The sequence below is a fragment of the Camelina sativa genome, chromosome 7 (assembly GCF_000633955.1).
Source record: "Camelina sativa cultivar DH55 chromosome 7, Cs, whole genome shotgun sequence".
NCBI classification, from domain to species: domain Eukaryota; kingdom Viridiplantae; phylum Streptophyta; class Magnoliopsida; order Brassicales; family Brassicaceae; genus Camelina; species Camelina sativa.
The window spans coordinates 28,317,272-28,331,491 of NC_025691.1; the positions used below are offsets into that span (position 1 = coordinate 28,317,272).

General features: G+C 35.8%; 3 protein-coding genes across 4 annotated transcripts in view; 1 reads left to right on the top strand and 2 right to left on the bottom strand.

The window, feature by feature from the left end:
* Positions 1,446 to 8,502, bottom strand: LOC104703031 (formin-like protein 18). Of its 2 annotated transcripts, XM_010418959.2 has the most exons (17): positions 7,849 to 8,502; positions 6,743 to 7,446; positions 6,423 to 6,644; positions 4,751 to 6,078; positions 4,543 to 4,669; positions 4,334 to 4,405; positions 4,083 to 4,181; positions 3,908 to 3,949; positions 3,581 to 3,661; positions 3,437 to 3,487; positions 3,260 to 3,341; positions 3,040 to 3,134; positions 2,802 to 2,873; positions 2,587 to 2,703; positions 2,430 to 2,498; positions 2,245 to 2,311; positions 1,446 to 2,094 (listed from the first exon to the last, which is right to left on the bottom strand). In XM_010418959.2, the coding sequence occupies exons 1-17, from the start codon at positions 7,919 to 7,921 to the stop codon at positions 1,952 to 1,954; spliced, it is 3,444 nt and encodes a 1,147-aa protein (XP_010417261.1). In that variant the 5' UTR covers positions 7,922 to 8,502; the 3' UTR covers positions 1,446 to 1,951. The 2 variants fall into 2 exon arrangements, with proteins under 2 accessions (XP_010417261.1, XP_019083493.1); XM_019227948.1 differs by lacking the exon at positions 7,849 to 8,502 and having other exon boundaries at positions 6,423 to 6,640; positions 6,743 to 6,859.
* Positions 10,862 to 11,682, top strand: LOC104703033 (early nodulin-like protein 1). The gene is made up of 2 exons (XM_010418961.2): positions 10,862 to 11,162; positions 11,262 to 11,682. The coding sequence occupies exons 1-2, from the start codon at positions 10,979 to 10,981 to the stop codon at positions 11,612 to 11,614; spliced, it is 537 nt and encodes a 178-aa protein (XP_010417263.1). The 5' UTR covers positions 10,862 to 10,978; the 3' UTR covers positions 11,615 to 11,682.
* The window catches only part of LOC104703034 (probable protein phosphatase 2C 21), a gene marked incomplete in the record, with an annotated part of 3,391 nt that continues 1,141 nt past the window's right edge, over positions 11,971 to 14,220 (bottom strand). The window contains 9 exon segments of the mRNA XM_019227949.1: positions 11,971 to 12,416; positions 12,504 to 12,558; positions 12,650 to 12,702; positions 12,782 to 12,858; positions 12,954 to 13,203; positions 13,304 to 13,457; positions 13,550 to 13,658; positions 13,939 to 14,002; positions 14,110 to 14,220. Coding sequence (XP_019083494.1) covers positions 12,228 to 12,416; positions 12,504 to 12,558; positions 12,650 to 12,702; positions 12,782 to 12,858; positions 12,954 to 13,203; positions 13,304 to 13,457; positions 13,550 to 13,658; positions 13,939 to 14,002; positions 14,110 to 14,220 — 1,062 coding nt within the window.

Below are 14,220 nucleotides of genomic sequence, written 5' to 3' on the forward strand. Positions count from 1 at the left end.
TTTTAAACTAGATAAAGATTTTAATGTCCGCTTCTATGTCAACTTGCTAACACATTCCCATGGAACTACTACTACTACTACTCATATTCGTTGTGTCTCTCTACACTAACAACTACTACTACTCTTTACTCTTTACCAATCAGAAGACAATGACCACAACATTTTATAAACTGAACCTGAAGCAACCGGAAAACGTTTGGTATTGGGTCTAGTCTAGTTAGACCGAAACCGGATTCACAAAGTTTGTTTATCATAAATAAATATATGCATTCTAGGGGATTATATAAATATGGATTTATCTTTAACAAAAAAAAAAACAGAACATTGAACAAAATATACCAAACAACATATTTAACAGGTATTTTATTTAAGATATTGTACGTTGTCTATCATTAATTATCTGTAACTTTAGTTATACTTATTCTAATCTAATACTAATATTTACTTTGATATGCTTTCTAAATATAGGTCTGTATTATGTAGATATGTGATTCACTCTTCTGTTTTTGCTTTTATTTTCAAGAAAAGAAAATGATATTCCCTATATATTAATAGAGAATCATTCTCAAGAAAATGTTGATGTGTCATCGCTAGAGAACTCTAGACACTAATGAATTTATTGCTCTCATTTTTATGGATATTTAATTTACACATAATTACTATTGAATGATTAAAGAATATTCCTTTTCAATTAATTAAAAAAAATCATACATTTCAATTTTAAAATATATTTTAATCATTTTTATAATATATTTAATTATTGTAACATTATTAGATATAAAAAATTCAAACCCAAATTTATTCACCTATTAAAAAAAACTTATTACTATTCACATATTTCAAATTTCCAAAATAAAATATCACACTAATCATTATTATATGACTTATTTAATGTCATTTGTATAATATTTCACGGGTGAAACATATTCTTACACCAACAAAAATTAAACAAAATAAAAAATCCTGCATAGATTGAAGAAATATTTAGTTGATACATAGTAGTTTGATCTAAACATATTCTCATAGGTTATATATTTTGTTTTTACACAAACAAATTTTAGATCCTCGAAAATAATTTTACTTATAACACTAATTTTATCTGCATAGATTTATCCCACGCATAGTGCGGATTGTTACCTACTACATATTTTAAATTACAAAACATGAAAATATTAAACTATGTGCTAAAATATGATTAATTGATTGAAAATATTAAACTATGTACATATCTCAGTCTTGGACACTGATAGGGAAGAGGCACAAGAGAGATTTCTCAGTAGAATGAGTCATAACTCATAAGAGTTAAAGCTCGTAGATTTCTATATCTAGGCCATAAGAATCAAAGCACAAAATTTTGTAGCTTCTTCTTTTACTGCAGGACTTGCGGTTCTTGTTGTCTTGGGAGTAGTAGTATCGAGAACAAATTTTATAACACAAAAAAAAAAAAAAAAAACCTAAATATATCATTGGATGTAAAATCATAAATGTTAGTAAGACACACACACGACTCACTCAATATTTACACATCTTATAATCCCTCCCAAAATTTATACACAAGAAGTTACATTTCTGTTTCTGTATTAAACTAGGAAGGGACTCAAAACTCCTGCATAAGTTGTCAACCTAATACTATTCCCATCAAAATACAAAGCTAAATCTTCTTCTGCATCTCTCCTTCATTACCTAATCGCTGGATTCCAGCTTTTTTCTTGTTTACCTACCAGAGGAAAAAAGTTTCCTCTTTTTTCTTCTAATCTAAAAGACTAAATCCAAAGCTGTGTCTTGTCAGATGATGAAACTATATCTGGGGGAATTTTCTCTATATTTGGGTTAAAATCCCCGAACTAGGAGCCGCAACATGTAGTTTCCGGTTCCCAGGACTGCCAAAGGCAACTCAAGGAGGTCGAACGATAGTAGACAACAACATCCTTTTTGTGTGTGCAGTTGTGTTTCAATTCTCATTGTACACACCTTTCTTAAGGTTTTCATTCTCTGCTTCCTTCTGTGCTCTCTTCTTCTCAAACTCCACTTGCTTGCAGTTTTCCTCGTGTGACCGCACAAATATTCTAACAAAGTTTTGCAGAGTGGATACAACTGCAGATTCAAATTAAATGCAAGGGTTTGGTTTATCTTAGGTCAGTGAAAAAAAGGACAAACCTCTAAATACCAAATGGAGATGATTTATAGAAAACAAGATGTAAGAAGAGAAGAAACCATATTAGTGAGTTTACATCAAATTGTTACCTTGCTCAAATGGGACACGAGCTGGATCTTCTCCAAAGTATAACGCCAATGCATCAGCGCTTCCACCCTAATAATACAATGAGAAATGAATTGTGGTAGCACCAAAGAATCCATACCACAGTAACGTAAAAGTGGTTCAGAAAAGTAACAAAGACAGAGAGAAGGTAGGGCCAAAGAATCCTTACAACAGTTGAATAGAGGGAAGCCAAGGACTTCACTTCTCCTTCAGCAAAGCTAAGAAACTCTTTCAAGTTCTGCATGCACAATTACAAGTGTAAGCAGACGATGAAACACGAGCAATCAATAACTAAACAAGCTTCTTGAATATCTAATTAATTTTACCATACGAAAGTGTTTTGATATTTGACCATCAGTTTCAGATGCAGTAAACTCTTGTACAACTTTCTCCAAGCCTTTGCTAATTGCTTGCATCTCCTCTGCCAGGTATTTTAGTTGAATCTATCATCAAGGAATGTTTTCAGAGAGATTATCACCAAAGGCACAAAGTGAATTGAGGTGTTCTTCTCAAACGCCGAGTTAACGAATAATAAAAATACCTTTGTAGCAGCTTCCAAGCTAACCAGGTCTTTTGGAAAATCAAGTAGCTCTGGAAGTTTCTCAGCAAGCACCTAAAAGTACAAGCATGAAAATGTTTTTGGTGAAAAGAAACCGTTAGCATAACATATAAACATTAAATTTAATGTATGTAAGAATATAGTAACCTAATTAAGAACAAAGAGATTTTAACATTAAACCAAAAAAAAAGGAGTAGTAAATGTTTGAAAAATCTCCTACCTTACAGAGATAATGCATCAGAGTCATCTTACTGTTGCGGGATCTAGTGTCAGTGAGTTTTAGAAGACTATCAAGGCGAAATCCGATAGCTGAGCCTGTCAAAAAATAAGAAACTCATAACTTGACATTGTGGAGGGCGAATTAACTCTTTGATAGAAACAATGCCTCTCTCTAAGATAAACACTATTTGGCAGTCTAACGACAATAGATATATGCCCACCCCTTGCAGTCCCATGGTTCAATGCATTGCCCAAGGAAAGTATAGTTTGCATGATTCTTTTTAGTTTAGCCGAGCCTCGAACCTGGAAAGTGAGACATGCAATAAAGTCAGATTGGAAAATCACCAACATGAATATGTATGTGGTTCACAAACTATTTGCATGAAAAAACGACTTGCCTCATTTGCTGCACTATGTATGATATTCAAACCTCTTCTAAGATCAGTAACCTGAAGGATAACAACCATTAACTAATATAAGATCCAGGTTTTTCAGAAACTAGAAAGCATTACAAAAATACAAACTCCAGTCGATTCTCCTACCTGGGATTGGAACTGAATCTTGTATGAGAAAACCCTTAGCTTAGTCTCCACTCGAGGAACTTTCAGCAGTTCTAAAAAGAACTATCACCAGAAAAGTCAGAAGTTAGCTATCAGTACATCATCGAGAGATGAAAGTGAAATTTTATGAAGGCATCACTCCCAATTTAAACAGGAAGTGCTATCTGATTTTCGACCCAAAACAAATACCAGGAAATCAGTAAGTTAAGAATATTTCTTATAGGCCAAGAAATAGGAGAATGGTCCTAGAAACTCGAAAAGGAACACTCAGAAGATTGTTCAAATACGAAAGTGGAACACTCGACTAACCTGCTCACACCGTCCCAAAGTTTCCTTATCTCCAGTGAAGCCCTACGGAAAGCAAGAAAACCAAGACAGGATATGTAGCATCAGTGTTTACTCACAATAGAAGCTATCGCCGGATTAAATAACTTCTAAAATTTTCGTGATACAGATTGGATAAGAACCCGATATAAAAAAATACCTTGAGCAATTCTGCTTCTTCTTTTGTTGGACAAAACTTAATTAGATTGTCAACTTGATCAACATCTATCACCGACTCATCCAATGCAAGAACAGAACTCTGTAACCCAAGATTTATTCCAATAAGAAAAATATGGTTTGAACAGCTCTAGCATAACAAGATGAGGCCAGATTATACTTTGCATTTAGTGAGCAGTGAAATGTAAGATAGACCGAGTCAAGAACTTGCAAGAAAAAAATATTTGTTCTTACCATCAAATCAGGCAAAGGTATTTTAACTTTGGAAAGCATAATCTCACAGTTGTATGCTCTTCTGAGCTCAATCTGCAAAACTAATAGACAAAGTTAGAGGACGAAAATAGAGTAACTGTCAATGATCTTAATTTCATGTTATGAAACTTCGAAAATTAAAGGATTTACAAAAGTTCAAGAACAGTAGAATACTCATTGCAATCAATTACCAGCTGCACTTTCTCAACTTTAGGTCGGGCACGTCGACCTGATTTCCCACCTTTACTTTCATTGTCAGAGCTAAGATTCACTGCTGAGAAGAGTTTCTCAAGCTCAGAGATATCAAAATCTGGAGCACTAGAATTAGAAGATGCGGAGTTAGCATAATAAAGAAAATCATAAACTTGTATAAAGGATGTATTGAAGATATAATCATACGTTGCAGCTTCATCAGGTTTATGTGTTTCAGCCCATAAACTTCCTTGTACTGCCCTAGTAAGCTTCAACCAATGATACGGTTTCAAGTTGGCCTTTCTCGTTTGAGCCTGACCTCTAAGATTCTGTAAAATCCCACGGCCCTTTAAACCCAATGGTGGTCCAGGGACTGGAGGGATGATTCCATTACAACCCCCATTATGAGAACGAGACAGAGGTGCAGGGGCTGGTGGGGGAGGAACAGGAGATTTCGCCGCCAAAGAACTCGTGGGGACTCCTGGTCGAGAATTAGAATGCAAAGGTGGCGGTGGTGGCGGTGGAGGATTATTTGTAGCTATCGATTTCTTTGGAGGTAACGGTGGTGGCAGAGGTAAGGTTGTACGTGCAGAACGCTGAGGTTGTGGTTGAGGTGGAGGTGGAGGAGTCCCTTGTATTGCTATGGAACTGCTAGTGGAACTTGATGAAGGAGTGGAGCGCAGAGAAGATATAGGAGGTGGGGGTGGAGGTGGACGAGACAAATTCCCAAGTGGCTTTAGCAATGGCAATGGTGGTGACGTCACCGCTGCTTCTGCTGAAGGAGGGCCATTTGAACGAACAGGTGTGGGCGACTGTGAAAATTTTGGAGAAGCTTCTTCTTTAGGTAGTGATGGTGTCAGCTGATGCAATGTTGGTCGAAACGAAATTGAAGGTGAGGCTGGTGATGATGAAGTAGCATCTTCGCCTTTACATGTACCATGATCGTGTAATATTGAAGTGATCCCAAGAGTAGAAGGGGAGCTGTGAAATCTAGATACTGAAGCGGGTGATCCTAGCGTGGGGCTACGGTTTGGAAGTGGTGATGTTACTGGACTTTGGACCACTCGAGGTGAAATTATCTTCGAGTGAACATTTCTTTGGACTGAAACACGAAGTCCATGCGGTTCATCAACCTTCTTAAGAATTGAATTCGGATCTGCATAAGACTTATGACCAGACAGTGTATCTTTCTCCTTCCATTCAGGAGAGAATGCATCAGGACTTGAAGCAATATTTTCAGATATCATCAACTTGGTTTTCTCCTTTACTTTCTCAAGTGCCGATTCCAATAGGCTACGTGAGTCAGGGCTTCGAGGAGAAGAACCTGAATCCAGGCTTTCTTGAAGGATATTTGCTGCAGTTATTTGGTTGAAAACAGTCACAGCAACATCAGAATTTGGATCCAACCATTCAGCTTCACTAAAAATCTCCTGAACCTTAGCAAATGCTTCCATAGGTAGAACATCTTTTTCCTCCATATGCGACATATCAATAGAGACAAGATTCTTAACAGCATCCATCTCCGAAAATATAACCTGAGAGCAAACACACAGAATGTTACACCTTCATTAAGATAATTAGCTTATGTATTAACATAAATGCTTCTAACAAATATGCCAGGCTCAAAAAATTGACCTCGCTAATATTGATTTTTAACAGCTTAGAAAAATGTTGAAACCTTTAATGAAACAAAATGTATAACCTGAATCAATGCATGAAAATTCTTGACTCAGAAAGATGCATTACACAAAAGTACTTCTAGACTAGTCTCATAGTGAGCTCTCCACAACTTGCCATTTCAAGCTTGAACAACATGAGACTCTAATAATGACAAAAAAAAATGGTATAATTATTAAAGAAAAGTAGGATAAGTAGTCACCTCAGCTCTGAAATCCTTGGGAAACCGATCCGTTGTGTTCCACAGTACATCAATATCATCACGGTTAAGTGTTAGAATATTTGATCTAAGAAACGCAGTATTGAACACAACCCGAAACATCATCTGTTCTCTCTCATGATCACTATCTAGGGTAATGCACTCCAGGACAACATCACCGAGAATATGGCAATGGATGTCAATCTTTACCAGCTCACAATCTGCCTGAAACAGAAGACGAAAAAGTTAGGACATAACGGTATGATAATATGGAGAGAGACTGAATGAATAAACAAATGGATTAGGAAAGCTCTCAGTATCACCTGCTTATATTGCCGAACAGCTTTGCTTCTCTTGGACATCGAGAACAGAACTTTTGAAGTCCGATCAGATGCCAAAAAAGGATCTTGACCATATATTCTGAATATGGGACGGCAACCACCCTCACCATCAAAATCCGGAATCAATCTAAGATTGACACAGTCTAATGTAAGGGCACGTTCTAGAGGTGGCCACTGTGACTCAACATCCCTACTCGAAATGTACAGAAGAAACCTCAATTGTGAAGGCAGTGGATTAAGTGGAGACATTAGCTGTAATAACTCACGAGGAGCCTGCTTATATATCATCTCTAGTGTTTTCTGTTCTCCACTAAACTGTTTGCGGTATAACAAGAGCGAAGCAAGCATAAAAGCTAAAGTCGGCCAGCCGCCAAGCTCACAGTGCGACAATAAGATATTCTGTGGACTTAACAATAACCAACTTTCAGCAGACTTAAGAAAGTGATGAACCGTTTCCATTGTAAGCAAAGGGCAACCTTCATAATGGCGAGGATAGTCCATGATGGTCATGTCATACTCGGTAAGTACACTCTCCATCCGGCTTCTGCTGTCTTTATCTCGGAAATTAAAGACCATGAAGGATGCACCTGGAAACTGTTCTCGCAGCTGACTCATTATGCGGCCTACATAGACTCTGTAATCTTCTTCACCTTCCAACATATCCGTGGTTAAGCAGCAATCAAAGACTGTAAACATAGACATCAAAGATCAGCAAACGTACAGTAGAGCAACCATTTGTATCATTTTCACTGAAATGGTCTAATTTCTCAAGAGCATAGGATAAGACAAGCAAAAGAATCTGAAAAGTCATGCAACCTAGTGAACATACATAACCTTTAAAGAAACATATTAATGAGCTAAACATCTTAAAGCTATCAAATGCTAGATTCAGTTCAATCAACAAGCCTGACAAGTAAGTAGAAACGAAAACAGGACACTACACTATGAACTTTAGGCAGGAATAACTCGGTAAAAATCGAATCTTTAAGACCTAAAAACTCAAACTTTCTAAAAAAGTAGTAATACTCCAAAGGCTAAAGAAGAGCAAGAACGCTAAACCCAAGACTTAAAAAGAAGGAAGAACATACCGTAAACCCTCTCAGAGATCTCAACCAAACCTTCAGGAGGCTTTCTGTGAAAGAACTTTCTAAACAACGCCATTGAGGTTTTCTTTAAATGCTTTACCCAAAAAAAGCAGAGAGACCACAAAAATCCCTAGAAATTATTAATCACCACACTACCAAATGAGACCCACAATTTTGCAGTAATTGCAATGGAAATAATAACCCAAATAACCAGAAAACAAAATACGAGGAAAATGTCAGGAAGAAAAGGAGGAAGCGTGAGATAATCTCCTTGCTGGGTCTTTAAGGAACAATGCGGTGTGGGTTTTGTTTTGTTTTCTTCTAGTTTGGTGGTTTGTCTTGACAAACACACTTTCAATTTCTTCTGTTTTGGAATTCGAAACTTAGCTTTCAATCAAAAACAGATGCTTTTTTTTTTTTTTGTTGATGATAGCTCTGCACATGCGAAAGAAGAAATTATGCAGACAGAGAGAGAGAGAGAGAGAGAGAGAGAGAGAGAGAGTTAGGTTATTATGTATAGAAAGAGAAACTAGGGTTTGTTTGACCAAGAAGATGAAGATGATAGATTAGCTATGGCTGATTCATTTGAAACAGAGATTGGGAAAGAAAAAAAAAACAACGAAAGGAGGACCCAAAGAGATCTGTTACTTTGTTTTAGGATTAGGACTATATGATGAGATACATGTCTTCCAATATTCATGTCTTTTTTGTGTTATAGAATATTTGTTTTATTTTTTGTTTCAATTTTTTAATTTTCTTTCCTACTAAACACGGAGAAATACATTTTTATTCACCTTTTTGCAAATGGCTTCATTTAAATATTACTCATAATCTTTTTGAACAAGTACACACACTAGATTTAAAGATACCAGGTAGTTTGGTTATAAATAATTATTAAAAAGATAAGTGCCTGTTTTCTATATAGTTTTTTTTTTTCTTTTTTTGGATGATTTGTTTAGGCTATAAAATCCGATTAGAATGACACTAGGCAAAAAAATATTTTCTTAATGTCCCTATGGCTAGATGGACCAAATTCACCGAAACAAAACTTTAGTTTATGGGGTGACGCTAGACATGATACATGCCTTTAAATAGTTTCAATCAATGGCAAACGTTGCACAAACAAGTTATGCAGTTGAACAATTGAGTTTATTATGTCTCGTTGGTAAATTTAAATTGATGAGCCATTCGAGGGTCGATCATGCTAAAGTTCAACCAAATCGATCCCTTATATAATAAACACGCCTCTTGTAGATATATTGGGTGGATCTTATGCCTTGTTCTTATTGATAAAAAAACTCATCTGGTATATATGTTTTAGCACTTGACAATGGTCAAATAGTTCCTTACCGAAGGTGGAGTCGTGGTATTTCTCATAAGAAATCCTTTGGAAGTGATCATCACCTCAAGAAATCACGTTAATGTAGTTTCTACTTTGGCCATCTTTTCTGCAACCTTTTGAACGACTAGTTGATCGACATCGAACCTTGGTGCTTTCTAACACTCAAGTTAACATATACAAGTCCGACTCAAATGGGTAAGACATAAGGGCAGTGAGGATCTATTAGATTTAAAAAAAAAAATCTTATGTTTAACGGTTTATATAGAGCCTAACTTCTTAACATTTAAATGCACATTAGAACATATCTTTTTAGGAATAAACTTTTAAAAATGAGTCAAACCAATATTTTTAAATAAAAATAGGACCAAATACTAAAATTATAGTATATTAATATATATATATATATAGTTAGAGTATCCACATGGTGATTTCAGTCTCACTAAGTATCTCATAATTTAATAATGATAAAGCATATATAAGAGGGAAAAATGTACGTTTCAATTTTGAGAGACTGAAAGTTTTTGAGAAACTCATTTGACATATGGTTCTCTGTAATTAGACAAATCTTTTAGTTTAAAACTAAAATCTAAATAAATAATTAAAATATTATATCTGAGAAATTGAGAAGGGTTTTAAACAATGTGGGTGCTCTAAGCCCTAATGGTTCGAAAACAAATTATTGTTGTGGATTTTTTTCCTCCAATGTAAGTTAGTTGGGTGTATCATGCTTCCCCTAAAATGGAGTACCAAAAACCTTGTAACTTAATTTAACAGAGTATTTGTTGAAAAAAAAATCTAGTAATTCGATCAAACCATATTTTTTAGTACTTGAAAGATCATATATTGTGGGGATTTCTTTACTTTCTTGTTTAAACCGGAGAAAAGCATTGTGATCAGCAATAACAGAGAGCGCATCATCTACCAATACCGTAGTGAATCGGATAATGTCAATAAGGCGTAATCTAGTAGTATATGATATGAATTCTGGCAATGTAGTTAGGTTTACATGTTGATCTGAATTAATGTTTTTTTCGCATTCGAATTGTGAATCTTTGCATGCTTCTAAAATGAATCATCATTACGAGAGCGGCTTAGTGTGGCCTCCCGAACAGTTCCCTTCCTTCGACGATTGGTCTTTTACAAAAAATAAAAATAATAATAAAAAAAGTCTTTTTAAAAATCTGGAAATTTATATTGATTTGTGCCAAAATAAATATCTTGGGCCCAAAAGATACATATTGTAAAAGCCTAAAAGGTATGTCTTTCGTATTAGCCCGCAGGGGAAAATACCCAATACATCACCGAACAATACACTGTTTTACATACGGTGAATGACTGGGTTTGGCAGAAAAAATGACTGGGTTTCACTTTTTACTTTGGTTTGTTATTTTCTCAAATTTATTTACTTTAATTTCATTATTTTGTCAAAATTAAAAGAGCGAGAAACACTCATAGCAATAGCATGGCTGACAACACACGACACATGTCAGTATCCATAATTACACGTTTCAAAATTTCTCTAACGGTTACATCACTCAACACCTCTTCCCAACGGCTACAGTAACAACATTTTACATTTCAAAAACTTCTCTTTCGTAACAAAAAAAAAAAGAAAAATAAAAGTAAATAATCTAACGGCTAGTTTTCGATTTTGCACCATTATAAAACATCACTGAAACCTCCTTAAAACTTTAACAATCTCCAAAAAACCACTGAAAACCCAAACAACTAGTATATCTTTTTTTTTCTTCTTAGTAACATTTTCAATACTCTGTTTCCATCTTTCACTCTATGGCTTCTTCTTCATCTTCGCTTCCCCTAGCTATCTTCTCCTTCATCTTCTTATGCTCTCTCGCCGCTGCAAATGAAGTCACCGTCGGTGGTAAATCCGGTGACTGGAAGATCCCTCCTTCCTCTTCTTACTCCTTCACCGAGTGGGCTCAAAAAGCTCGCTTCAAAGTCGGCGACTTTATCGGTAATTTCTCCTCCCCAGCTTTTGAGTTTTCATAAAATACTCTGTTTTCTAACTAAGCTGCTCTGTTTCTGACATAATCACTTGTGTTTTTTCTTTCAGTTTTCCGGTACGAAGCTGGTAAAGACTCGGTTTTGGAAGTAACTAAAGAAGCTTACAACAGCTGCAACACCACGAACCCTTTGGCTAACTACACCGACGGAGAGACCAAGGTGAAATTGGACAGGTCTGGTCCGTTTTACTTCATTAGTGGAGCTAATGGTCACTGTGAGAAAGGTCAGAAGCTGAGCCTCGTCGTGATCAGTCCTCGTCACAGTGTCATCTCTCCTGCTCCTTCTCCGGGTGAGTTTGAAGATGGTCCAGCTTTGGCTCCAGCTCCTACAAGTGGCTCAGTTAGGCTTGGTGGCGGTTATGTTGGGTTAGGTCTTGTTCTTGGTCTATGGGCTTGGTTCTAATTTGGAACCATGAGGTATGGGGTTTGCTTTTTAAGATGAGCTTTTGGTTTCGAAAAGCCTTTTTCTTATAGTTTCTTTTGTTATGATTACATGTTGTGTTAGCTAAGTGATCGTTGTACTTGGCTCATCGCTACTATTTTATTATAAATTTAATTTATTATAACTCCTCAACATTGTCAGCCTTTTAAAAAAAAAGATTGTCAGAAAATTATAAAAAAGATTGCCAGAAAAATATTAAAAAGGAAAGCAAAGAAAAACTATATATTGGTGAAAAAAAAACTATTTCTCAAAAGATAAAATCAAGATTGCATTATGTGTAACATTTTCTAACTTTTTATGAGAGACTATAGAAGAAAAGTCCATGTGAATTTGAAACTATATGACACCAATCACAAGAAAGCTATACAAAGTCATTTTTGATTACATGAACCGATGAAACAAGATGTCTGTGTGACATACCAGAAGCTGTTAAATGAGAGTTAAAAACTGAAATCCCAAAAAACGCCAGCTTCTCGAATCTAAGCCACTCAAAAGGATTTACAATGTTGAACCCAAAAGTCAATGATAAAAGAGACTTTCACAAATCTTCTTCCTCTTGGCTCTTTAAAGATATCTAGGTTGACGAGCTCGGCTCATCCTGGTTTGGTTCTGGTTTGGGTTCTTCTGGTTCCGTCTCGGTTGGGATAGGCTTCTTGAATTGAACCAAGATGATGGTCATATTATCACAACCTTCACCACTCGCAGTGTCTGGAGCCAAACATCTATCAGCAACTTTTTCGCATACCGTGGAAAGTTTTGTTTCCTGAAAGGTTTAACCAATGTTACAAACCAAGACAGGAACAAAAACTGTAATAGAGAGAGGGTAGAAGAAGGAAAGGGGTTAGCTTACAGATTTTAACTGTTCATGGATAAAGTCCACTAGTTCCTGGCTAGTCATACAATCCCTGAAGAAGATAAGATGGATTCAAATTATCATCAAGCAACTAACTTAAATAAATATGTGGAAAATGAAACAATTAGTGACATTATTTTTACCATATTCCATCGCATGCAACAACAAGAAATTCATCATCATCACATAGGTCAATCTGATGAGAGGATACAATAACAAGTCAGCTTAAAAAAAAACAAAACCAAGCGGTAAATACTAAAAAGTTAGATTCTTACAGTGTTTACATCTGGATCAGCAGTAACCATTTGCTTTTCAGATGGTAAAAACTTATTCTGCTTGAATTCCATGTCACCTGTAAAGAAGAAGAAACGATTCTTCGGTTAAGATTACATGTAAAAACAGAAATCTCCAGGTAATGAAAGTGGCAGAGAAAGAAAAAAAGCTTACCAATGGCTCTTGTCAGATTCAAGCTTCCATTGATTCGACCAGCGTGAATGAAGCCACCAGCTTTCAATATCCTTTCTTTTTCAACTTCAAGATCAGGCTTGTGATCTTTAGAAAGATTGTAAGCCTGAGCCTTCCTTGATATCACACAACGTGAGTCACCAGCATTCGCAACAAAGAGCTTCTTATCTTTAATAAGAGCTACACATGCTGTGCACCCAGAATTTGGTCCCGTGAAATCAGAATGAGGACCCTGGATAAAGAACAAAGGCATGGGTGCTTTAGAGGTCCCAACTCAATCATGTAGAGAATACAGGAGAATACGTGAGAAGCAAGTTTATGAAAATATTTACATCCTCAAGAGGCCAACTATCGAGCTGGTTATTGTTGTCACCGCTTCTTGGTGACCATATAAATCCTTCTATCATGCCACTAAATTTATTCATCTTGTCACCGAGTACAGCTAACTCTCGCCAACCTCTTTGTCCTTGCATCATGTCATCCATTCTACAATATTCACAATGCACAATTTTTAGAGGAACACTCTTATGTTTGTAAAAGTAAATTAATATACAACAATGTCAAAGAGGAAGTAAAACCTAAAAAATGCTCTTCGAAGAGATGTCTCTACGTCTCCAGATTTATATGCTTCATTACTGATAACCTGCTGGTGTAGATACTTGGCACAGAACTTTGCAACAACTTTACCTACAACATTTCATAGAAATTACTTTAAGTTTCATAATAAAAACGAAAGTAAAGGATGAAACATCGAAAAATGAACCAAAAAGTATATACTATACAAATATAAGCAACAGTTTCTAAGTCTTTGCCATGGTCAAGAATCACAAGAACAACTTCCTTTCCCTAAGTACTTTGATAAATCTTTCATTCCATTTAGCTTCCAAATTCTAGCTTAAAAAGAATCTCAAACTAAATTCAACAGAACTAGATTATGATTTAGAAGTAATAGACAGTATTTGCTAACCTCCATGGCCATCGTACACACCGAAGAAAGATGTCTTATCATCCAAATCAAGAATTGCAGCATGCTAGTCAAATCAAACCAGTTACAATCAAGAGAGTCAGGTACACAGATCCAAGGTTTCAACTTTAAGATGTTTCATAAGTTCAACAAGAAGCAAATAGTTTGACTCACCGCATCTTCCATGGTAGCACGCCAACCTTGCATAGACGTTAAACCATATCCAAGCTTATCATTCTCACCATCTTCTGATAACTTATCAGTTTTCGGAGAACTTAGGTATGT

Bases quoted from the DNA above. Each gene is read 5' to 3' on its own strand.
- LOC104703031 (XM_010418959.2), bottom strand. From the start codon at position 7,921: ATGGCGTTGTTTAGAAAGTTCTTTCACAGAAAGCCTCCTGAAGGTTTG. The intron at 3,950-4,082 runs GTATTTTTTTAT...TGCTTTCCGTAG, and splicing joins AAGAAGCAGAATTGCTCAAG to GGCTTCACTGGAGATAAGGA. The intron at 3,662-3,907 runs GTTAGTCGAGTG...TTCTGGTGATAG, and splicing joins CTTTGGGACGGTGTGAGCAG to TTCTTTTTAGAACTGCTGAA.
- LOC104703033 (XM_010418961.2), top strand. From the start codon at position 10,979: ATGGCTTCTTCTTCATCTTCGCTTCCCCTAGCTATCTTCTCCTTCATC. The intron at 11,163-11,261 runs GTAATTTCTCCT...TTTTTCTTTCAG, and splicing joins CAAAGTCGGCGACTTTATCG to TTTTCCGGTACGAAGCTGGT.